Source organism: Rhinoderma darwinii, chromosome 1 (assembly GCF_050947455.1).
Source record: "Rhinoderma darwinii isolate aRhiDar2 chromosome 1, aRhiDar2.hap1, whole genome shotgun sequence".
Lineage (NCBI taxonomy): Eukaryota > Metazoa > Chordata > Amphibia > Anura > Rhinodermatidae > Rhinoderma > Rhinoderma darwinii.
In genome coordinates, this window is record NC_134687.1 from 65221808 (window position 1) to 65247951 (window position 26144).

Below are 26144 nucleotides of genomic sequence, written 5' to 3' on the forward strand. Positions count from 1 at the left end.
TTTGATTTCAGTTAATAAAGTTCAGGCAATTGTGTACTGCACGTGCTCCATTTATCCTGAGGAAAATGAAAATATAATAAGTCAAGCCCTTCAGTTCAAAGTGGAAGGAATTAAAGGACAGCCATACAGGTAAGTCTTGTGTATGAACATTGTGTAACCTCCTGTTCCAGCTTTTTCCTGAATTTAAAGGGGTATTCCGAGCTTAGAAAATTTAAAAGGGTATTCTCATCATTGACATTTATGGCATATCCACAGGGACTCACACTTATCTCAAGAATAGGGGTCCCCGACCCTGTCACTGCTTGGTGAAGTGGCCACTGTGCTACACTGTTTCTGGCCAGCGGCCACCTCGCCAGATGGGGTCAGGTGACACCGGTTCTCGAGATAGGTGTTCGTCACAGGGCTGCCACCTGCATCTATCAGACATTTATAGCATGGGAATACCACTTTAAAGCCTCATGCATACAAGCATACTATGGCTCCATACAACCTCCGAGTTGTAGAGAGCTGAAATAAAGCAGCTATAGAAGTCGATGTAGATACGATTTCATATGGAGACGTACAGGGGTTTTCCATGGCATGCTCCATTGTATTAAGGAGGTACTCACATATCTTCTAGGTGAGTATATTTTATAAGACAGTCCATCATGGAGGCACCATACGTGACACACAGAGTGTCTGTGGTTCTGTAGTGTGCATATGTGCTCTGCTTTGCATGATGCATAATATTTTTGATGGTGATGGTGAAATTGAAATGTGGGTCTGAAATATATAGGATACATCGATGAGTCCAGTGAGAAGATTTGAATGACAGTTTAATAGTACATTTATGTTGCACACATTTTTTATGGGGCCTACTAGACAAAGATTGTTTGTGGATTTGGGAAACTTCACAAATAGTCGGGCTGTCTATGAGGGTGTTTATAGTTAGCGAATTGCCTTTTGGTAAAGAAAAGAACATCTACAAGAGGCTAAGGATGCCCTCATTACCCCTGTAATGGAGGTAGCAAACAGTCTACCACCCACGAGACCGGTGAACACATAAACAATGTTCACTGCCCATCATAAATACTCTTTAAAACCATGTAAAACTTTAGGCCATGGGTAGTGGATTCAGGCCAAGAAATAACATTTGTACCCCTCTGGTACAGAGCAGAGCCCAATCCAAGGTGGTTGAAAGATACAAGTGAGATCATAAGCTTATAGGCCTCTACCTAATCAACAATCCCATGAACGCCGGTGTGCGAACGATTGGGCATAGCAAGTGGGTCCAAGGCAGTCTCCAGCTGTAATGACGGGGGTGGGGAGACAGACAAGTGAGCCCTAATCTACCCGCCACTCAGTCCCTGCCTACTTGCAACGACCCGCCCTAGGCGACGGGCTACAACTGGGCGACGGTCCCTACGCTCAATAAGTGCACGACAGACAAACAGACAAGGGTACTCAGAGCTAGGGGGAGAAAGGGGCAGTTGCCCACGGCAACACCGTGAGCAACAAGAGAAGTAAACAAGCTGAGTCAAACCAGGAGTGTACGAGGTACCAAACGCAGAGCAGGAGAGTAGTCAGCAAGCCGGGGTCAATATGAAGCAAGGACAATAGTACAAGAAGCTGCAGCAGGGCCAGGAAACCAAACGAAAAGAATCACAAGCAAAGGAGGAACAGGAAAGGCAGGTATAAATAGACAGAGGGCGGGAGCTAGCTCCGTCTGCCCAGGCTGTGATAGGTTCTCCCACTCCTAAGCCTGCCACCCTGAGTGGTGGAAGATGGAGTCAGTCTCACAGACATAGAAGCAGGTGCAGACTGATTATCTATGGGCGTTAACCCCGAAGTTGTGCTTGGCAGATCCTTTACACCAGCACTTACACTGGCCTTTTTTGTCGGGATCTTAATCTGGACAGGACAAGTGTTTCGGTCTAAAAATCAGTTGAGTGTAGTTCTGCGGGGTCACAGGGTATCTCCAGTGGTCTGTGGGCGATAGCATTTTATAAGTGTTTCAAAGCAGAGACTGCACAGCACCGGAGGACTCTGAAGAAAGTGCAGGTTGCTCAGACACGGAACATAATAAAATTGGGTCTCTAGGCACGTGGTAGCCTTGTCCTTTAGTGTGACGGCAATGAGGATTACAGTCTTGAAGAAAGTTCAACACGGGCAATTGAATGAAAAAGTTCTGGGATGTCTGGTAGCTATTTGATGTGCTAGTCATTGATGTTAGCCATTGGTGGCCAGAAGGTTTAGCAAGCCATCGGGAAAAGATTTTTATGCAGTACTGAGGACTAACATGCTATATAGCGAGATCAGAATTCAGCATATTAAAGTGTCATTACGTTTTAATAAAAATAACTATAATTAGAATGCATTCGGAAAGTCTTCAGACCCTTTAACTTACTTCAGATTGTGTTATGTGTAGGCCTTGTGCTAAAATTAAAAAAAAATCATGTTTACCCCCCGCCCCAATTATTCTGCACTCAATACCCCATAATGACAAAGTGAAAACAGAATGTTAGAAATTTTTGAGAATTAATTAAATATTAAAAACTAAAATTTCACATGGACATAAATATTCAGACCCTTTACTATGACACTTGACATTTAGCTCTGGGGCCATCTTTGAAATGCTTCTACACCTTGATTGGAGTCCACCTGTGGTAAATTCATTTGATTGGACATGATTTGGAAAGACACACCCCTGTCTATATAAGGTATCACAGCTGACAATGCATATCAGAGCAAAAACCAAGCCATGAGGAGGAAAGAACTGCCTGTAGATCTCAGAGTCTGGATTGTGTGGAGGCACGGATCTGGAGAAGGTTACAAAAAAAATTCTGCTGCACTAAAAGTTCCCAAGAGCACAGTGGCCTCCATAATTCTTACATGGAAGAAGTTTGGAACAACCAGGACTTTTCCTAGAGCTGGCCGTCCCACCAAATTAAGTATTTGAGAGAGAAGGCCCTTTGTAAGAGAGGTGACCAAGAACACAATGGTCACTCTAGCTGACCTCCAAAGATCCTGTGTGCAGATGGGAGAAACTTCCGTTAGGTCAACCATCACTGCAGCACTCCACCAATCTGGGCTTTATGGCAGTGGCCAGAAAGAAGCCTCTCCTCAGGCCCCATGCACACGAACGTATTTATTTCCTCCCGTAAATACTGGCGTAAATACGGGTACTTTGTCACACGTATTCAACCCATATTCCATCAGTATTGAGGGACCCGTGCCCGTAAATACGGACCCGTTGTCACCAGTATTCCACCCGTATTTACAGACCCGTTTTCTATGCAAAATTGCATTGCACTAATCGGCAGCCCCTTCTCTCTATCAGTGGTGGATAAATAGAGGGGGCAGCCATTTTGAGCAGAGTTTCCGCAGCGGAACGCAGCGATTGTAAGTAAAAGAAGATCATACGTACCCCGGCCGTTGTCTTGGTGACGCGTCCCTCTTTTGACATCCCATCCGACCACCCTGGATGACGCGGCAGTCCATGTGACCGCTGCAGCCTGTAATTGGCTGCAGCGGTCACATAGGTTAAAACGTCATCCCGGGAGGCCGGACTGGAGGAAGAAGCAGGTAAGTTAACTTTAAATACTATTAACTCAAGCGGTAGACACTGTACCTAGTACAGAGCAGAGCCCAATCCAAGGTGGTTGAAAGATACAAGTGAGATCATAAGCTTATAGGCCTCTACCTAATCAACTATCCCATGAACGCCGGTGTGCGAACGATTGGGAATAGCAAGTGGGTCCAAGGCAGTCTCCAGCACTTACACTGGCCTTTTTTGTCGGGATGTTAATCTGGACAGGACAAGTGTTTCGGTCTAAAAATCAGTTGAGTGTAGTTCTGCGGAGACACAGGGTATCTCCATTGCAGCAGTGGTCTGTGGGCGATAGCATTTTATAAGTGTTTCAAAGCAGAGACTGCACAGCACCGGAGGACTCTGAAGAAAGTGCAGGTTGCTCAGACACTGAACATAATAAAATTGGGTCTCTAGGCACGTGGTAGCCTTGTCCTTTAGTGTGACGGCAATGAGGATTACAGTCTTGAAGAAAGTTCAACACGGCCAATTGAATGAAAAAGTTCTGGGATGTCTGGTAGCTATTTGATGTGGTAGTCATTGATGTTAGCCATTGGTGGCCAGAAGGTTTAGCAAGCCATCGGGAAAAGATTTTTATGCAGTACTGAGGACTAACATGGGAAACTGGTCAGTGTTGAGGAAAAGATGAATAGAGCAAAGTACAGAGATATTCTCAATAAAAACCTGATCTAGAGTGCTCTGTGATGCTGTGGGGGTGTTTTTCAGCGGCTGGGAGAGGGAGAGGGAGACTGGTCAGGGTTGAAGAAAAGATGAATGGAGCAAAATACAGAGATATTCTTAATGAAAACCTCATCCAGAGTGCTCTGGACCTCAGACTGGGCTGAAGGTTCACCTTCCAACATATCAATGACCCTAAGCACACAGCCAAGACAACACAGGAATGACTTAGGGACAACTCTGTGAACATCCTTGAATTGCCCAGCTAGAGTCTGACTTGAACCCAATCAAACATCTCTGGAGACCCCTGAAAATGTCTGTCTACCGACGGTCCCCATCCAACCTGATAGAGCTTGAGGATGTGCAGAGAAGAAAGGCAGAAAATCCCCAAATCCAGGTGTGCAAACCTTGTGGCATCATACCCAAGAAGACTGGAGGCTGTTATCGCTGCCAAAGGTGCTTCAACTAAGTACCGAGTAAAGGGTCTGAATACTTATGTCACTGCAATATTTTAGTTTTTCCTTTTCAATGAATTAGAAAAGATTACTAACATTCTTTTCTCACTTTGTCATTATGGGGTATTGAGTGCAGAATCATGGGGAAAAACTTGATTATTTTTTTTTTTTTAGCACAAGGCCTCAACATAAGGGCAGATACAGACGGACGTTGCGTTTTTGCGCGCGCAAACAACGCAGCGTTTTGCGCGCGCAAAAAACATTTGACAGCTGCGTGTGTCATCCGTGTATGATGCGCGGCTGCGTGATTTTCGCGCAGCCGCCATCATAGAGATGAGGCTAGTCGACGCCCGTCACTGTCCAAGGTGCTGAAAGAGCTAACTGATCGGCAGTAACTCTTTCAGCACCCTCGACAGTGAATGCCGAACACAATATACAGCAACCTGTTAAAAAAAAAAGAAAAAGTTCGTACTTACCGAGAACTTCCCGGCCGTTGCCTTGGTGACGCGTCCTTGGTGACGCGTCCTTGGTGACGCGCCTCTCTTGACATCGGGCCCCACCTCCCTGGATGACGCGGCAGTCCATGTGACCGCTGCAGCCTGTGCTTGGCCTGTGATTGGCTGGAGCTGTCACTTGGACTGAATTGTCATCCCGGGAGGTCAGACTGGAGGAAGAAGCCGGGAGTTATCGGTAAGTGAGAACTTCGTTTTTTTTTACAGGTTCATGTTTATTGGGATCGGTAGTCACTGTCCATGGTGCTGAAACAGTTTAACTCTTTCAGCACCCTGGACAGTGACTATCTCCTGACGTCGGAAATTTTTTTGCCGGGTTCGGCCAAAACGAGTTCGGCCGAACCCGGTGAAGTTCGGTTCGATTGTCCGGGTTCGCTCATCTCAAAGACACTCCATTTGGATGTTTGGAAACAGAAAAGCACGTGGTGCTTTTCTGTTTACATTCATCCTTTTGACAGCTGGTGCGCTGTTTCAGTCGGTTCGCACGGAAGTGCTTCCGTGCGACCTGCATGGTTTTCACGCACCCATTGACTTCAATGGGTGCGTGATGCGCGAAATACGCGGAGATATTGAACCTGTCGCGTTTTTTGCGCAGCAGACAGACGCTGCGCAAAAAGCACGGACTGTCTGTACTGCCCCATAGACTTGTATTGGTCTTTGCGTGGCGCGTGAAAACCACGCGGCCCGCACGGACCGAATACACGTTCGTGTGAATCCCCCCTAACAAAATGTGAAAGGGTCTGAAGACTTTCCAAATGAACTGTATCAGTATTGTATCCTTAGTAATGGAAACCTACTGGCTGCCTGCACAATTTTTTTTGTGGTTTTCTTTCTCTGAGTAGAATAGATGAGGGGCTCTCATGGACACATGGTTATGAGAGGTGAAATGTAATATAGTAGGTGGCAACAAAAAGGATAATGTGCATAGGCATGTTTTTGGGTGCATCAATGATCCATACTCCATAGTAGCATATGCATCGTATGGTCAAATGTATGTGGAGGCCACTCCTAATTATTGTGTTTAGTCGGCTTGAGTGATGTAAAGCATATTGCCACTGTACTCTGGAGCAGTGGAAACGTGTTCTCTGGAGTAATGAATCACATTTTACTTTCTGGCAGTTTGATGGATGAATCTCGTTTTGTCAGATGCCAGGAGAACGCTAGGCCTACCATTTGGGTTTGGGATGTCCAACAAGATCATATGCGTGTGATGGTCAGGTGTCCATATACTTTTGGCCATATTGTGTATTTTTTATGTCTTTCACTTTTGGAGATTTATGAGACCAGTGTGCTATCTGGTTGGTTATTATATGTTATCCATATATTGATATGTTTTTTTTTTCCATTTTGTCTATTTTCCTTCCATGGTCGAAGAAATCAAACTATATGCTCCATTGGTTGCTAAAGACAGTATAACAGTTATCCTATTCACCAGTGTGTATGACACTAATCATCTCAGTTGGGTTTCTTTGCTGTTAATGTTCTATTTAATCCACTTATAATCGCTAATATATTTCAGGATTAGCCCTCCTCTTATACCTCTTTGCTCTTCAGAAGAAGTTGAATCAGCCTCTGAGAACTTCTTTAAAATGGAGCCATCAAAAACTTTCAATGGTTGTTTTCTTGCAGTCTTGACAAGAGAGGTAAGTGAACAAAACTCAAATATACTTGACCATGTTGTTTAACTGGACTGAGTATGTTCAGATGATCAGTTAGAGATTAATCAGAATTAGTTAAAGGAGTTGTTTCATGAAGACAACCTTTTACTCTATGCCGTATTGGGGCATATGGACATCATAGAAGGGGTTCCACCTCTGAAGTATCCCCTCTATGAGCCAGAGTTTCTGGCGGACCTAAACCGTCCATCCTTCCAATACATGGTTGACCATTCATTTGAATGTCTGGCATGTAATACTATATTTCCCCTGCAGTGGTCGATGCGAAATGTAATCTTCTACTTTGCTTCAAACTGGAAAGGGGCTGTCATGGTGAGAAAACCCCTTTAAAGTTAACAAGATGCCCAAATTGGAATACAACTAAAGGTAGCTGCTCTAAATTTTGCTAAAGCACAGGAAGAGTTAATTCCAATGCATCCACACCAGTACTAGGCACACAAACAATGCCAGGGATCAATAATGTCAGTGCCCAGCAGAGGTGAGAAGGCACCTAGTTCAAGGATCTAATAACCAGTAGAGACTGACACTTGTATCAATTTAGTCTAAAAGTGTACCTAACCTTTCAGATGACTTTTCAGAATAAACTGTCATATGTATGTACACGAGGAATAACACTATTTCTAGCCATTGTATGATTTGTATTGCTCATTTATTATCAGTTTACCCCTCTGCAGGCTCTGGTTCCAATCCTCAGCTGTCTCTGAGCTAGTGGGCAGAGCCTAACTGTTATTATGTCTTCTAGACACAGCAGCAAAAGAGTAGAATCCTGCTTTCCTATTTATATCTATCACATATATAGAAACTGCAGAAGCATGCAGGAGATTATACAGCAGTAATATGAGGTTTAGCTGAAAATACAGCACTGGGGTGAGACAGTAAGGCTGGGTTCACACGACCATGTTACGTCCGTAATGTACGGAACGTATTTCGGCCGGAAGACCCGGACCGAACACAGTGCAGGGAGCCGGGCTCCTAGCATCATAGTGATGTACGATACTAGGAGTCCCTGCCTCGCTGCAGGACAGCTGTCCCGTACTGTAATCATGATTACAGTACAGGACAGTAGTTCCACGCAGAGGCATTGACTCCTAGCGTCGTACATCACTATGATGCTAGGAGCCCGGCTCCCTGCACTGTGTTCGGTCCGGGTCTTCCGGCCGAAATACGTTCCGTACATTACGGACGTAACATGGTCGTGTGAACCCAGCCTTTCACTTAACAGAAAGCTGCAGCAGGTCTGTCTGTGTCTTTCTCACTTTGTTCCTGCTCTCACTCCCCTTTCCATAGCCATTTTTGGGCTCCGTGTCAGTTTCTCTCACTCTGCTGGCCCTCCCCTCTCTATAGACTTGTATAGGCAGCGTGTCTGTGTATCTTTCTCTCTCTGCTCCCCCTCTCCATAGACTTGTATAGGAGGTGTGTGTGTCTCTTTCTCTCTCTGCTCCCTCCTTCTGCTCCCCTTCCCTCTTCATAGACTTGTATAGGCAGTGTGTGTGTCTCTTTCTCTTGCTGCTCTCCTCCTGCTCCCCCTCTCCACAGACTTGTGCAGGCAGTGAAGAGACACACCCCCACCTTCTACAGTCTGTAACTAGGGACAGATTTTGCTTGGCACGGGGTGGACAACAGATTACAGGAAGGAAGACACCTAGTGGCAGTAACTTCACACAGAATTTGCATGTAAAAAACAACTAAACTTTAACTATAAGTAAATTACAAAGTTGATATATATCCGGTATACTATTAGATTAGCATATGTTGTTTGAAATATAGAGTCCATTTAAAGAAGTTCTGTACAAGTCTTTCTGCTGAGAGCAGCTACACAATCTGGATGTGCGGCTGCAATGATGAGCCTGCTGCCAAATACATCAATCTAAGCATCAATGACCCTGTACCATGTTACAGCTCCCTCCCTGTCAGTGTTACCCGTTCCATCCAATCAACTTCCAGATTTTATTTTATTTTTTGCCAGAACAGGTTTGTGCATGAGTTATCTCCTTATTGTAGGCAACAGCTTCTATGCCTCAGGGAAATTGTCTTAAATGAATACCAAGTTATCACGTGATTTTTTTGTATCTGTTTTAGAAGGATCCATCTGAATCTGTCTCTGTTAAAGATGTTTTGGCTCGAGCTGCTTCTAAGGGACTTCTTGATGGTATTGGAGTTCCAAGATCTTCTAAAAGGGAGGAGAAAAAGAAAAAGTCAAAAGCAACACTTCATAGAAGTACCCATGGTCCATCAGTAACTCAGGCAAAAATCAATGAGTTCCTGAACAGAGAAAATAGTCTGATCAGCCCAAGAATACAACAAGATCCAAAGAACAGTTTTCTAATGAGAAAGCCAACAAAGCTTGGGGCAATTCCTACAAACAACATCACAATGAAAACCGGAACTGGCCAGTCCTACATCTCCAAAATGTTAGACAAGCAACCAACCATTGTGAGGCCAAAATCAGAAGATAAGATTGTGTTGAGGCCAGTCCAGATTTTGTTGCCCCCAGTAATGGCTCCATTATCCATGACCCCACCCACTGTCAAAATCCGGAGTCCAGTCCACTATCACCATCAGCGCTGGAATGTAGGAACCAGAAGCAACACCTTCTCACAAAGCTCCTATATCCTGACATTGCCACTGACTGGCAAATCCAAGGAGGCTCCACCGCCCAGTGTAGTTCGACATCCTAAGCCGTGGCATTGAACAGTTTATTAATGTCTTATTTGGTTGTATTCAGTAGTAATACTGTGCTAATTTCTACTAAAATTACTTTTGTATTTCTAAAGGTGAGTAAACAGTTTTGTATCTCATAATTAATGCGAAATTACATTTCATTTGGATACAATTAATGTGTCACTTTGTTCATTTAAACTTGTTAGTCATTATTACCAGCGAGTGGGGATTTTCTGAAATTGGTTCATGGACCACTAAAAGCATTGGCTGGTATTTCACTAGAATAAATTGTGGATGGTTCCATGGTATTGCATTTCCAGTCTCTGTATGCGTAATATCTAGTAAAGACTCTACCGTTATGGCTTCCATTCTAAACGGTTCCATGACTACGTATATATGATGGATCCATTTCTAATCGGATCCCAAGAAATCCTGGCAGATCCCATTGACTTATAATTGGGTACAACAGATTTCCGGTGGGGTTCTGGTATTCTTATAATAATAATTGTTCTGCAGGTAACAATATTCTTGTTCTTATATACTAGTCCTTCTCAGTGAATTAGAATATCATCAAAAAGTTAATTTATTTCAGTAATTCAATTCAAAAAGTGAAACTCATATATTATATAGATTCATTACACACAGAGTGATCTATTTCTAGCATTTTTTTTCTTTTAATGTTGATGATTATGGTAACAGTTAATGAAAACCCAAAATTTAGTGTCAGAAAATGAGTATTATATAAGCTCAATTTCAAAAATGATTTTTAATACCGAAATGTTGTCCTATTGAAAAGTATGTACAGTATATGCCCTCAATACTTGGTCGGGGCTCCTTTTGCATGAATTACTGCATCAATGCGGCGTGGCATGGAGGCGATCAGCCTGTGGCACTGCTGAGGTGTTATGGAAGCCCAGGTTGCTTGGGTAGCTGCCTTCAGCTCGTCTGCATTGTTGGGTCTAGTATCTCCCATCTTCCTCTTGACAATACCCCATGGATTGTCTATGGGGTTTAGGCCAGGCGAGTTTGCTGGCCAATCAAGCACAGTGATACTGTGGTTATTAAACCAGGTATTGGTACTATTGGCAGTATGAGCAGGTGCCAAGTCCTGCTGGAAAATGAAATCAACATCTCCATAAAGCTTGTCAGCAGAGGGAAGCATGAAGTGCTCGAAAATTTCCTGCTAAACGGCTGCGTTGACTCTGGACTTGATATAACACAACCCTTTGCTAATTATCGGTGGTCCAATTCCGATACTGACGTGCACATTGAAGCCTTTTTTTCGGATGCACCTTTGTTAGCATAGGAGCAGTGACCATCCGTCTGCTTCAGAACACCATACGCAAGCGGGTTCGCTGAACTGTTGTTTTAGACACACGTCTGGTAGCCCCCTGGTTGATTTTCATGGTGAGCTACTCCACTGTAGCGTGTCGTTCGGCCCTCACGCACTTTCGTAGCCGATGTTCACCTCTCACATCAATGGCACATGGTGCTCCACAGTTTCCACGTAGGTTATTCCCAATGGTGCCATTTGTCCACTTACGATACACTTTCACCACAGCAGCACGCGAACAGTTTACAAACTGCGCTGTTTGAGAAATACTGCCAGCCTTGGCCCAAAAGCCAATAGTCATCTCTTTTTGCAACTCTGATAAATCGTCCCTTTTACCCATGGCAACAACAAGTGATATGTGTTTAGACAGCCTATCGCACACCTTATATACCCACCAAGCAGGCCTCACTTCCTTCATGGACTACGCGCTGCCGACGTCAAAAGTAGGAGGTGGTCATAATAACATGACTCGACTGTGTATATATAAATATTCGTGAAGGGCCCTTTATTCAAGTGATGATGATTAAAAATAAGACTAAATGAATACATACAAAAACATAGTTAAAATGAGATAGATAACAGATTTCCTAATGAATAATAAATTATCATATTTGTCTGTGCTGTTTGCTAAACAGCAGTCTAAACATGCACTGACTGTTGCTTAGTTACAGATGCCAAAATCAACAGGTGACAACCCTTATAGGCATCTGTTGTTGTCACCTATTGTTAACCCCCTCATTCACTAGCAGTTTAGATTGGAGATATAGGGCCAGGAAGTGTTGCCCTTAGCAACCAATCAAAGCCATTTTGAAAATGAAACAAGTGATTTGATTGGTGGCTAAGGACACACCTCTAGTTCTTGTCTGTAATAGTGAAGTCCATAAGGTCAAGTTATTACTCCGCATACCACAGATCATTTAATAAAGTGAATGTCCACTTTTGGTCCGTTGCCAAAAATATGGAGCAACCTTTAGGCTAGGGCTACACTGAGTAATCAAAAAATCCTATGTGCGATTTCAAAGCCATTTTCATTACTCTATGGAGGAAAAAATTTGCTATTTTTAAAAATGCTCAGAAATCCCATCAAATATCGATAAAAAAAAATCACTAGCGACTTGCTTGACTATAGCTATTTTCAAGAGACTCAATGCATTTCTATGTTTTCTGAGTGATGAACTGGCCACTCTAGCAATTTATGTTTTCGTAAGTTTTTGTTTTATTTTATGTTATATATCTTTGTAATTTTGTCTTATGAAGCCTTTAACTCCAACTTCAACTTGTTTTTAAATGTATTTTACCACTTAGGGCCCATGCATTTGACAAAGTCACATACACATATCCTGTACATTGGCACATAGAGTCCTTACAGTTCTATATTACACATCTGTAGGCAGTCTGTGTGCTGCTATATGATTCCTCCATGTCGCGCCATATTCTCCCCTAGAAAAAATTATTCTAAGGGAGAATACCTCTGTAATACTGCATGTGTCAGAACATGGCATAATTTTATTTTCCGAATGGATTCCTTATGAATCCATGAGAAAAAAAAAACCCTGTAAGGCCTCATGCACACTTCCGACACCTTTTTCACGGCCGCTTTTGACGTGTCCGTGAACCCGTTTTAGCGGCCGTGTGGTTTCAGTGTTCACTCCGTGTTTCCGTTTCCGTGCGAGGGTGACAGTACCATGCTCGGTGCGCGGAAATAATGTAATAAAAAGTAAATAAATTCATACTTACATTCCTCCTGTCCGGCCTCCAGCGATGACGTTCAATCCATGTCGCCTCGGCAGCCAATCACAGGCTGCCGCGGCCTCGGCAGCCAATCACAGGCTGCCGCGGTCTCGGCAGCCAATCACAGGCTGCCGCGGCCTCGGCAGCCAATCACAGGCTGACGTGGTCTCGGCAGCCAATCACAGGCTGCCGCGGCCTCGGAAGCCAATCACAGGCTGCTTCATCACAAAAGAAGGTCGGACTGGAGGAAGAAGAGGGACTCGTCACCAAGACAACGACCGGGTACGTATGAAAGGCTTTTTATTTTATTTTTAATCAGCAGCCTCTTTTCTCTATCAGTTATTGATAGAGACAAGTGGCTGCCGATTAGTGTAATATTTTTGTCATGTTTTTTTGCCCGCCCGGCGGTTGCTAGGCAACGGCTCCGTCACACACGGACGGCACACGGATGCCTTCCGTGTGCCTTCAGTTTTTTTGACGGCCCCATTGACTTGCATGGGCCTCACGGTCACGGAATCCCGGACCAAAGTAGGACATGCTTTACTTTGGAACGGAAAGGAGCAACGGACCGTCAACAAAAACTGAGGTGTGCATGGCCCCATTGAAATGAATGGGTTCAGGGTGCTATCAGTGACAAAAACGGATAGCACCCTGAAGGAAAAAACGGAAGTGTGCATGAGGCCTAAGTCTCTGTATGAATTCGGAGGCATACTGTCACGATCTGTGGGTATTCTGGACCCACTGGGCCGTACCGCCTTGACGGTATGGCAGCTGGCCAACAGGATACAAGTCAAAGTCTATAGTTCGTATAGTTGTACATGTGGTAACTTCAGACAGTAGCAGGATAGGCTCGGATGGGAGCTTGGCAGCAGGCATACACCAGGCATGGTGTAACAAGACAGGCATAGTATACAGCACAACACGACTCCAACTCTACACGGCACTGGAACAAGATAGCACGGGATACAGGGTACAGGTAGCGGGAACACTGGAACTGGAAAACACTCAAGGGGCCATTTGCAGACAGACACGGGTAGGTACAAACAACGCTCAGGCAACGCAGGAAGGGGCAGGGTCCTTCTTATAGTCCAGGGTGATCTGGGAGCAATCAGCTCAAATCTAAAACGTGTGTGCTCTGGCTCATTGAGGCCGGGAATGAGCTCGAGCGCGCACCCTAGTTGTCACTGCAGGACAGGACGGCCGCATGTGCTGGCATATCTGGGGAGGACGACTGCTGCAGGAAGATAGGGGTCTGCGACCGCGGGCGTTACACATACAAAAGGTACAACAAGAAAAAAAAATCAGGATTTTAAATGAATTGGAAGAAGCCGTACTGCTGTCGCCCGCTTAGTTTTATCTCTACTGTTATGTGCGCAATGTGTCATGTAAACAACGTGCAGTACATTTTTATTTATTTTTTATTTTTACTACTGTTGAATTACTTAAAAGTAATGAATGATTTTATTATTTTATTTCTCTTTTTAGAATACGATAATAAGAAAGAATGAAACATAATTAGTTGATAGTCTGTGTGAACAATTTCTAGCCTGTTTAATTTATTGGTCTCATTAGAAGCTATCCTCAAGGCATGCAGGCAATCAGCAGCGAATTACTGCAGCTAATAACCCAAATCTTCACTTTTTCTGAGTATTCCGTGCACACCAGAAATGTCACTGAAACACAGCGGGGGGTGATTATCATCAAGTATCACACTCAGTCCTAGCATTTGCATAAGGAGGGCAAAATGGCTCACAGGCTGTGTTCTATTCAAAAAAGTGTCATATAACATTGATGGACAAATTACATTCTATGTATTAGGGATTCCTACAAATGTGCATTAAGAAAAACGTCCGTGTTACAGACCTAACACCCGGACCTCCCATGTTTCAACTGAACCAAACTTCAGGGTTCTCTTGGGGTGTTACGTCTGTAATACAGACGCTAAAATGCATCCTCATTAAGGCCATCTGAAAGTGGCCTTACTATTGGTGTTCCCAACTATTCCCTCAGGCCACTTTTGATAACTTTAATAATAATAATAATAATCTTTATTTATATAGCGCCAACATATTATGCAGCACTTTACAATTTAGAGGGGACATGAAACAAACAATATCAGACATTACATAGTTAATTTACAATTCAAACCTGAAGAGTGAGGACCCTGCTCGCAAGAGCTTACAATCTATGAGGAAATAAAGGAGACACAAAGTGTAACAGTGTTTGTTCTGTGCAATAGTCCAGCCATTTTTATACACATGCGGTGGTAACATAAAGCTGCATGAGCCGGTCACCAGCCAGTATCCGTGTATGACGGACATGAAGAGAAGGAGAGTGAGGGAATCTTATTCTGATGACTAATCTAAAAGGAGGGCCATGGAAAGGAGTCAGATTAGGGAATGTTATAGGCCTGTCTAAATAGATGTGTTTTCAGGGCACAATTAAAACTGTGGCTATTGGAAATTTATCTGATTCTCTGGGGTAGCGCATTCCAGAGGACGGGTGCAGCATGAGAAAAATCTTGGAGACGGGAGTGGGAGGTTCGGATTATGGAGGATTTTAATCTAAGGTTGTTAGCAGAATGTAGAGCCCGAGTAGGGTGGTAGACAGAGATGAGGGAGGAGATGTAAGAAGGTGCAGCACTGTGGAGAGCTTTGTGGGTGAGAGTAATAAGTTTGAGATTTATTCTGAAGGGGATGGGCAACCAGTGCAGTGACTGGCACAGGGTAGAGGCGTTGGTGTAGTGGTTGGTCATAAATATGAGCCTGGCTGCTGCATTGAGAATAGATTGGAGAGGGGAGAGTTTGGTGAGGGGAAGACCGATTAGTAATGAGTTACAGTAGTCAAGACGAGAGTGAATCAGAGCAACAATGAGAGTTTTGGCGGTTTCCTCTGTAAGAAAAGAGCGGATTCTGGAGATATTTTTGAGGTGAAAATGACAGGAGAGTGAAAGTGATTGAATGTGAGGAGTAAAGGAAAGATCTGAGTCAAAAATAACCCCGAGACAGCGGGAGTGCTGCTTAGGAGTTATGATAGTGCCACACACAGAGATGGAGACATCAGGTTTAGGGAGGTTAGTAGATGGTGGGAAAAAAGTAGCTTAGTTTTAGAAAGATTCCGATTTAGATAGAGAGAGGACATGATGTTAGAGACAGCGGACAGACAATCACTGGTGTTTTGTATTAGAGCAGGGGTGATGTCACGGGGGAAGGCATATAATTGGGTGTCATCAGCGTAGAGATGGTACTGGAAGCCAAATCTGCTGATGGTTTGTCCAATAGGAGCTGTGTAGTGAGAAAAGAGAAGCGGACCTAGGACTGATCCCTGAGGAACCCCGATAGCAAGGGGAAGAGGAGAAGAAGTGGAACCAGCAAATGACACACTGAACAAGCGGTCAGAGAGATAGGAGGAAAACCAAGAGAGAGCCGCGTCCTTGAGACCAATAGAGTGGAGCATCTTAAGTAGGAGTTTGTGGTCTACAGTATCAAAGGTAGCAGAGAGATCCAGAAGAATCAGGAGAGAGTATTTGCCGTTAGATTTAGCCGCCAAGAGATCATTTGAGACTTTAGTAAGGGCAGTTTCTGTGGAGTGTAGAGTACGGAAACCAGATTGTAAGGGGTCTAGAATGGAGTTAGCAGAGAGATAACGGATAAGGCGAGAGTAGACCAAGCGTTCCAGGAGTTTGGAGATGAAGGGCAGATTAGAGACTGGTCGGTAGTTAGCAGCGCTGGATGTGTCAAGAGTTGGTTTTTTCAGTAATGGGTTTATAATGGCATGTTTAAAAGAGGAGGGAAAGATACCAGAGGAAAGAGAGAGGTTAAATATTTTAGTTAGGTGACCAGTGACAGCTGGGGAGAGGGACTGGAGGAGGTGTGAGGGGATAGGATCATTTGGACAGGTAGTAGGACGAGAAGAAGAGAGGAGCCTAGAGACTTCTTCTGTTATTGGGTCAAATGCTGAGAGTGAAGAAGAGGGAGTGCGGGAGGGAAGGGGATCGATGTTTCTAGGGGACTGGGAGATAATATCATGGCGGATGTTGTAAATTTTTACTTTAAAATAAGTGGCCAGGTCTTCAGCACTGAGATCTGTGATTGCCGTCTGCACTTTAGGACTAAGGAGGGAGTGAAAAGTATCAAAGAGGCGTTCTGGATTATTAGATAGTGTGGAGATGAGGTGAAATAGAATTGTTTGGCTCGGTGAAGGGCAGAGTTGTAAGTTCTCAGCATAAATTTGTAATGGAGGAAATCTGCATCCAAATGCGATTTTCTCCACAGTCGTTCGGCACATCTCAAGCAGCGCTGAAGAAAGCGGGATTGAGGCGTGTGCCAGGGTTGTCGTCGTCTTTGTCGGGTGGTTCGGAGTGTAGGGGGGCTGCTTCATCCAATGCATTTTTGAGAGTGTTATTGTAAAGTTTGGCAGCCAGATTGGGACAGGAGAGGGAAGAGATAGGGCACAATGAGGACTGTAGACTGTCTATGAGTTTCTGAGTGTTAATGGCATGTAGATTTCTGTATGTCTGATACGTAGGGATGACCTGAGAAGGCAGAGAATATTTGCAAAGGAGAGAAGGTTGTGGTCAGAAAGCGGGAGAGCAGAGTTAATAAAGTCAGAAACTGAGCAGAGACGGAAGAGGACCAGGTCAAATGAATGCCCGTCTTCATGTGTAGGAGAGTTAGTAAGTTGTGACAGACCTAGGGACGAGGTTAAAGATAGAAATTGTGAGGCAGATGGGGAGATTGGGTTATCAATGGGGATGTTGAAGTCACCCATGATGAGAGTGGGTGTTTCAGAGGATAGAAATTGTGGAAGCCAGGCAGCAAAATGATCCAGGAATTGGCGGGGTGAGCCCGGGGGGGCGGTAGACAACTGCCACTCGGAGGGAAAAAGGGTAAAAGAGTCTGAGGGTGTGGACTTCAAAAGAGGGAAATGTGAGTGAGGGGATCGGGGGAATGACCTGGAAAGTGCAGTGTGGGGAAAGAAGTATACCTACCCCTCCACCCTGCCTGTTCTCAGGTCTGGGGGCATGAGAGAACTGGAGACCACCATAAAATAGAGCAGCAGGGGAAGCAGTGTCAGACAGGTGTAGCCATGTTTCTGTAAGAGCCAGGAGGTTGAGAGAGTTAGAAAGGAATAAGTCATGAATAAAGGTGAGCTTGTTGCACACGGACCGAGAATTCCAGAGAGCACAGTTAAAAGAGACAGGAGAAGACGTACAAGGAATGGTAAGAAGATTTGCAAGGTTTATATGTGTGGCAGGTAAGTGGTTGAGCCTGGCAGAAGAAAAGGGAGGCCCAGGGTTGGAAGAGATGTCCCCTGCAGCTAGTAGCAGGAGAATGGAGAGAGACAGCAGATGGGTATGTGATTTATGAGAGCGTTTTTTATGTTGGGCAGTGGGATGAGATGGGTTAAGGTGACTGAGGAAAGTGAATAGTGCATGGGAGCTGTACATGGGCGAGGCAAGGAGAGAGGGACTGATGTGGACTGTTTTTTGGCAAGGCCTAAATGAGCGATAGGATTGTAAACAAAGAGCAGCTATAACGATGAGCGCGGTAGCGAATATGTTTGTTTGTAAACAGATAGAATATGGAATCTAATAATTAGAGTGTGTGCTAGTTTGTTTCGTTTTGCAGCTTACCTGTCACTTTCCAACTGCCATGTATAACTGCCATGTCTAACTGCCATGTATAACTACCAGGACACTTTGATAGTATGACACTTAGACAGAGATGACTTCTGCCTTCGTGCCCCCCTGCATGAGTGCCTTCCCCATATGCTACATCTAAATTTATAGGGGAGTAGATGCTCCAATCTAGGCCTAATTAACCCCTTCCCGCACCTTGGCGTAAATGCACGTCCAGGTGAGCAGTAACTTCGCGCACCTGGGCGTGCAGTTACGTCCGTGCTTTAACAGTTAACCGCCGCGCGGCGCTACACCGCAGCGGCGGTTAACTGTGCAGGGTGTCAGCCCTGCTCTCCCTGTTGCCGATCAGCGGCCTGCCGCCGCTGAAATCGGAAATTAACCCCTTCGATGCGGTGGTCGATTGCGATCACCACATTGAAGAGGTTTACAGCGGATCGGCAGCCCCCCACATGCATTTGCGGGGGCTGGCGATCCTTATCATGGCAACCAGAGGCCAGACAATGACCTCCGGGTTGCCATGTACGGAAGCCTCGGAGGAGCAGCCTCCGGCCGGTCCTCCGATGCTTCCTGTCAGTGTGACAGTTACGTCACAATGACAGTTAGAACACATTACACTACGTAGGTAGTGTGGTGTGTTCTAGCAGCGATCAGAGCTGCAAGTCTAAGTGTCCCCTAGTGGGACAAGTAAAAAAAAAGATAATAAAAATGTTTTTAAAAAGTGTAAAAATAAAAGTTAGAAGTTACATAAACAAAGAATGCTTTTTTTCCTATAATAAGTCTTTTATTATAGGAAAAAAAGTAACACGTTAAAAAAAGTACACATATTTGGTATCACCGCGTTAGTAACGACCCCATCTATAAAACTGTAGTATTATTTTTCCCGCACGGTGAACACCGCGAAAAAAATAAACGAAAAACAGTGCCCAAATCACAATTTTTTGGTTACCAAACCTCCCAAAATATACAATAAAAAGTGATCAAAAAGTCGCATGTACGCCAAAATGGTACCAATACAAACTACAACCCGTCCCGGAAAAAACAAGCCCTTACACCGCTTTTTTGACTGAAAAATAAAAAAGTTATCGCTCTCAGAATATGGTGACACAAAAAATAATTTATTTTATAAATAAGTGATTTTATTGCACAAACGCTGCAAAACATAAAAAAATGATATACATATGGTATCGCCGTAATCGTATCGACCCGCAGAATAAAGTAAAATGGTCATTTATAGCCTAGGGTGAAGGCCATAAAAAAAACAAAACATTGTCAGAATTGCTTGTTTTTGGTCACCCGGCTTGCCAAAATATGGAATAAAACGTGATCCAAAAAATTTCTGGTACCCCAAAATGGTACCAATGAAAACTACAGATTGTCCCGCAACGAATAAAGCCTCACACAGCTCCGGTGGAGAAAAAAATAAAAAAAGTTCTGGCTCTCAGAATATGGCGATGCAAAATGTGCAGTGTTCCAAAAGCAGAGAAGATCGGGCGCCATTTATCAGTGCGACACCGGCCACATATCTGCGGATTATTATTTATTTACTGCATTATTATACCCTCTTATTATACCCTGATGTACCCCGCACAGATAACATATGCCCCCACATTATAAACTGAAACACCAGTAAAACCCCAAACAGAACAACTACCAAGCTACATCTGCGCCCCAAAAGCCAAATGGCGCTCCCTCCCTTCTGAGCCCTGCAGCGTGCCTAAACACCAGTTTACCTCCACAGATATGGCATCGCCATACCCGGGAGAACCCGGTTAATATTTTATGAGGTATTTTGTCTTCAGTGGCACAAACTGGGCATAACATATAGTGCACTAAAATGGCATATGAGTGGAAAATTTTAATTTTCACTCTGCACCATCCGCTGCACATTAACCACTTCGCGCACTACGACATAGCATGTCTTAGTGTGGGGGGTGATGTATGGAGCTTCTCACGTGAAAAATAAAGAATTTAAAGTGGCAAAATCGCTGTTTTTTGGTCACCTTCGCTCTACCTAAAAATGTAATAAAAAGTGCTCAAAAAGTTGTATATACCAAAAAAATGGTACCAATAAAAACGACCGCTCGTCCCTCAATAAATAAGCCCTCATACCGCTCTATTGACTGAAAAATAAAAAAGTTATGGCTCTTGGAACGCGGGGAGGAAAAAACTAAAAAGTAAAAGAAAAAAATGGATCCGTCCAGAAAGGGTTAATTACTTTCTAATGAAAAACCATTTATGACCACACGTGGGGTATTGCCGTACTCAGGAGAAATTGCTTTACAAATATTGGGCAGCTTTTTCCCCCTTTATCCTTTGTGAAATTGAAAAAATGCAACATTTTAGTGGAAGAAATGTTGATATTCATTTTCACGGCCTAATTCTAATAAATCCTGCAAAAGACTTGTGGGGTCTAAATGCCCACTATATCCCTAGATAGATTCTTTAAGTGGTGTAATTTCCACTTTTGGCCTCTCAGAAGCTTTGCAAATGCGACATGGCGCCCAAAAACCATTTCAGCTAAATTTGAGCTCCAAAAGCCAAATAGCGCTCCTTCCCTTCTGAGCCTTGCTGTGAGTCCAAACAGCAGTTTATTACCACATATGGCATATTTCCGTAATCGGGAGAAATTGTTTTACAACTTTTGGGGTGCTTTTTCTCCTTTATTCCTTGTAAAAATTAAAAATGGCTACCTCTTTTCAGAAAAAAAGTAGATTTTTACCTTTACAGAATAATTCCAATGAATTCAGCAAAACAACTGTGGGGTCAAAATGCTAACTTTACCCCTAGAAAATTCCTTCATGAGTGTAGTTTCCAAAATGTGGTCACTTTCCGGTGGTTTCCACTATTTTGTTTCCTCCAGTGCATTTCAAACGCGACACGGCACTGAAAACTATTCCAGCAAAATCAGAATTTCAAAATCCAAATGGTGCTCCTTCCCTTCTGAGTCCTGCTGTGGGTCCAAACAGCAGTTTATTACCACATATGGGGTATTGCTATAATCGGGAGAAATTGCTTTACATATATTGGGGTGTTTTTTCTCTTTTATTCCTTGAAAAAAGTAAAAATTTCTACGTTTTTTCAGAAAAAAAGTAGATTTTCATCTTCACATACTAATTCAAATAAATTTAGCAAAAAAATTGTGGGTTCAAAATGCTAATTATACCCCTAGATAAATTCCCTGAGGGGTGTAGTTTCCAAAATGAGGTCACTTTTGGGGGTCTTTAATGTTTTGGCCCACAAGACCTCTTCAAACCTGACATGGTACCTAAAATATATGCTAAAAAAAGGAGGCCCCAAAATCCACTAGGTGCTCCTTTGCTTCTGAGGCCGGTGTTTCAGTAAATTAGCGCACTAGGGCCACATGTGGGATATTTCTAAAAACTGCAGAATCTGGGCAATAAATAATAAGTTACATTTCTCGGGTAAAACCTTCTGTGGTACAGAAAAAATGTATTAAAAATGAATTTTGTAAAAAAAAAATGAAATTTGTAACTTTCACCTCTACTTTGCTTTAATTCCTGTGAAACGCCTAAAGGGTTAAAACACGTTCTGAATGCTGTTTTGGATACTTTTAGGGATGCAGTTTTCAAAATGGGGTGATTTATGGGGACTTTCTAATATATAAGGCCCTCAAAGCCAGTTCAGAACTGAACTGGTCCTTGTAAAAATCGCCTTTTGACATTTTCTTGAAAATATGGGAAATCGCTGCTAAAGTTCTAAGTCTTGTACCGTCCTAGTAAAATAAAAGAATGTTCAAAAAATGTAGACATATGGGAAATGTTAACTAGTAACTATTTTGTGTGGTATTACTATCTGTTTTACAAGCAGATACATTTCAATTTAGAAAAATGCTAATTTTTGCAAATTTTCTCCAAATCTTGGTGTTTTTTACAAATAAATATTGAATTTATCAACCAAATTTTTTCACTAACATAAAGTACAACATGTCACGAGAAAACAATCTCAGAATCGCTTGGATAGGTACAAGCATTCCAGAGTTATTACCACATAAAGTGACACATGTCAGATTTGAAAAATCGGCTTCGTCCTGAAGGCCAAAACAGGCTCAGTCCTGAAGGGGTTAAGCTCGTTCAGCTATTAATCAAATAACTAGACACATGAGGTGAAAAGCTCTGCAGAGATAAACAAACAGACTAGCTGGTCTGGATATTCATAAAACTTAACGACGATCAAACACTTTGACAAAAGTTAGAGATTACATTAGACTATATAGGAAGACGGGAAAGCAGAGTACCATAAAATCAAAGTTTCAGCTTCTTGAAATGCAGGTACAGCAGGAATGTAGTTCATGCAGGAATGAAATGGATTATATACCTGTATGAAGAGAAGAGAGATGGATGTTAGATCTGTGCCATGTATAACTGCCAGGACACTTTGACAGTATGACACTTAGACAGAGATTACTTCTGCCTTCGTGCACGCGTTTAGTCCGATTGTAGTAGTCCGATTGTGGTAGAATATAAATGAAGTCCTATTACCTGTCTAAAAAAATAAAAACTCTACAGCCTACAAATATCTTACAAACTCCTCAACATTGAAATTGCAACACCAAGAAGGAAAAGATTTTGGAATTGTGGAAATCATCGGATGGATAGACATGTTAATGATATGCAAATGATAAAATATTCCAAACATATTGACTTATTCAGTATCGAGTATGAGCACCACGCGCAAAAATACACGCACTTACACGCCTTGGCATGCTATCAATCAGGTTATTAATGGTTGTCTAAGGAATGCACTTGGACACGCAAATCATCAAGATTGGCTGCTGGAAGCTCCCTTTGTTATTTGCCGACCAATGACGTCCCAGATGTGCTCAATGGGAAGCAAGTCCGGACACGCTGCAGGCCATGGTAGCATCTTTAGGCCATGCAGGCTGCTCACAGTAGCACAAGCAATATGCGGCTTGTCCTTGTCCTGTTAAAAAAATGGCTTCTGGACACTTTGGAGAAATCGCTGTACTACTGGTTCCACAACCAAATCAATGTAACGCCGAGCTATTCGTGTTCCTGAAATGAAGACTAGAGGGGTCCAGCTACCGTACATTATGCCACCCCACACCATATTCGCAGGAGTAGGACTGGTATGACGTTCCCTTGTGAAGGCCTCTTCATGGCATTGCCCACGTGGTCTCCAAACCAATCTCCGGCTATCATTGCGTCCGAGGCAAAAGCGGGACTCATCACTGAAGAAGATAGAATTCCATTTTAGCCTGCTTTGTCGTCTTGCTGTGCACCATGATAGCCTTTGAGAGTGGCGGTTTGTGGTAAAGGGAGCAGGATGTCTACACCGTGTTCCAAATTATTATGCACAATGGATTTAAGTGTCATAAACATTTAATTATTAGTTTTATTAGTTAATTATTACTCATGGATGGTATTGTGTCTTAGGGCACTTTGGATCATTGTAATCAATCTCACACACCTGTGATAATTAGTTTGCCAGGTGTGCCCAATCAAAGGAAAACTACTTAAGAAGGACGTTCCACATTATTAAGCAGGCCACAGGTTTCAAGCAATATGGGAGAGAAAAAGGATCTCTCTGCTGCCGAAAAGCGTGCAATAGTACCATACATTGGACAAGGTATGAAAACATTGGATATTTCAAGAAAACTTAAGCGTGATCATCGTATTGTGAAGAGATTTGTGGCTGATTGTGGCACAGACGGGTTCGTTCAGATAAAGGCATAATGAGGAAGGTTTCTGCCAGACAAATTAATAGGATTAGGAGAGCAGCTGCTAAAATGCCATTGCAAAGCAGCAAACAGGTATTTGAAGCCGCTGGTGCCTCTGGAGTCCCGCGAACCTCAAGGTGTAGAATCCTCCAGAGGTTTGCAAGTGTGCATAAAGCTATTATTCACAAGCAGAAACAGTGGGCTCAGAAATACATTAAGATTAATTTTCAAACTGTGTTGTTTACTGATGAGTGCCGTGCAACCCTGGATGGTCCAGATGGATGGAGTAGTGGATGGTTGGTGAATGGCCACCATGTCCCAACAAGGCTGCGACGTCAGCAATGAGGTGGCGGAGTCATGTTTTGGGCTGGAATCCTGGGGAGAGAGCTGGTAGGCCCCTTTAGGGTCCCTGACGGTGTGAAAATGACCTCTGCAAAGTACGTAGAGTTTATGACTGACCACTTTCTTCCGTGGTACAAAAAGAACCGTGCCTTCCGTAGTAAAATTATCTTCATGCATGACAATGCACCATCTCATGCTGCAAAGAATACCTCTGTGTCATTGGCTGCTATGGGCATAAAAGGAGAGAAGTTCATGGTGTGGCCCCAATGTTCCCCTGACCACAACCCGGTTGAGAACCTTTGGCGCATCCTCAAGCAAAATATCTATGAGGGTGGGAGGCAGTAAACATCAAAACAGAAGCTCTGGGAGGCTATTCTGACATCCTGCAAAGATATTCAAGCAGAAACTGTCCAAATACTAACAAATTCAATGGATGCAAGAATTGTGAAGGTGATATCAAAGAAGGGGTCCTATGTTAACATGTAACTTGGCCTGTTACGGTTTTTTTGATTGAAAGAGCTTTTGATTTCTGTAAATATGACCTCCTGATGCTGCAAATTCAACAAATTAAAATTTTAGTTATCTTTACAACCTTTAAAATGTTTTGATCTCTGTTGTGCATAATAATGCATAATAATTTGAAACAGAGCATTTTGAGTTTTTTACTTCTAAAAAAAATCTGTTATCATTAGGAGATTTGTTCAATAAAATTTGCATTATACTCCAACGGTTGATGGCTTGAAGATTATACTGACTGTCATTTGCATCGACTATTTAGGAAAATCAGCAAAAAATAACATTTGCATAATAATTTGGAATGCGGTGTAGTTCGTAGCCCAATGTCGTGCAAACGCCTTCTGATGGTTTCTTTTGACACTTGTTGCCGCCCTAGGCTTGGGATGTGACGTCTAATTTCACTTGCAATACAGAATGGATCACTACGTGCCATTCTTCCAATCAGATGATCTGTTCGTGCAGAGGTTCGGCTCTACACACCTCTTGATGTCATTCCCGTTTGTTGTTCTCCCAACCTCTGGGACACGCAATATTGAACAGTGCTGACGTCCCGGTTTAGGGGTGTAGTGATCTGCCAGAGTGATAAAGCAAGGTCTCTCAGTTCAAGTATTCTGTCCCTCTCAGTTTGTGGTGATAACTGGCACATCCCACACCACTTGATCCAATTTTTGAGGTTTTTTTGTGTGGCTGAAACACATTGCTTTCAATATGGCTTTTATGCCGCTCCCACATGCCAGAGATTGGAGCAACGTACCTCAGAATTTGTTCATTTGAAGGTATTAGAGACACCTGCTACTTCCTTGATTTGTATAACCTTACGGCTTGTCCTTTTTGGTATTGCAATTTCAATGTTGGGAAGTGTATAGTATATATATATATATATATATATATATATATATACATACATACATACATATGAAAAAAATAGAACCTGTAAAGGCTGTATGTTTTTTTTATATTCAAAGAACAGGGCTGAAGCATGACAGCCATGATGCTTGAAGGAGCTCATGGGGATATCAAGGATCCTCAATAATCTATACAACGGATTACCAATGGTAAGAAGGAGTTTCTACAGGTTGGGGATTACTAAAATGCCTTCAAAAAGGATATGCCATCAGGTCCTCTACACTTTTTGGGGGCTTCATGCCCTGTATATAGAGCAAAAAAACCAAAACAACGACTTCTATGTGCTGTAATAACCTTCTAGTAAAAAGTATGAATATGTCGAGTATATTACCCTCTCAGTGGAAATCAGCAGCTTCCAGTACATAGACCCGGGAGAATATACTTTGTATGAATTAGACTGAACTAATAATTAGAACATGCCATTTTT

The 26144-nt window shown here is 43.1% G+C and overlaps 1 protein-coding gene across 2 annotated transcripts in view; it reads left to right on the forward strand.

Moving 5' to 3' along the window:
- Positions 1 to 9850, forward strand: part of NSUN7 (NOP2/Sun RNA methyltransferase family member 7) — a 62846-nt gene extending 52996 nt beyond the window's left edge. Inside the window, exons 10-12 of one of the 2 annotated variants that reach the window (XM_075859399.1) lie at positions 12 to 129; positions 6733 to 6856; positions 8969 to 9850. In XM_075859399.1, coding sequence (XP_075715514.1) covers positions 12 to 129; positions 6733 to 6856; positions 8969 to 9580 — 854 coding nt within the window. In that variant the 3' untranslated portion in view covers positions 9581 to 9850. Of the gene's footprint in view, positions 1 to 11; positions 130 to 6587; positions 6671 to 6732; positions 6857 to 8968 lie in introns of those variants that run through there. The other variant, XM_075859404.1, reaches the window with a different exon arrangement.
- The last annotated feature ends 16294 nt before the right edge of the window (positions 9851 to 26144 follow it).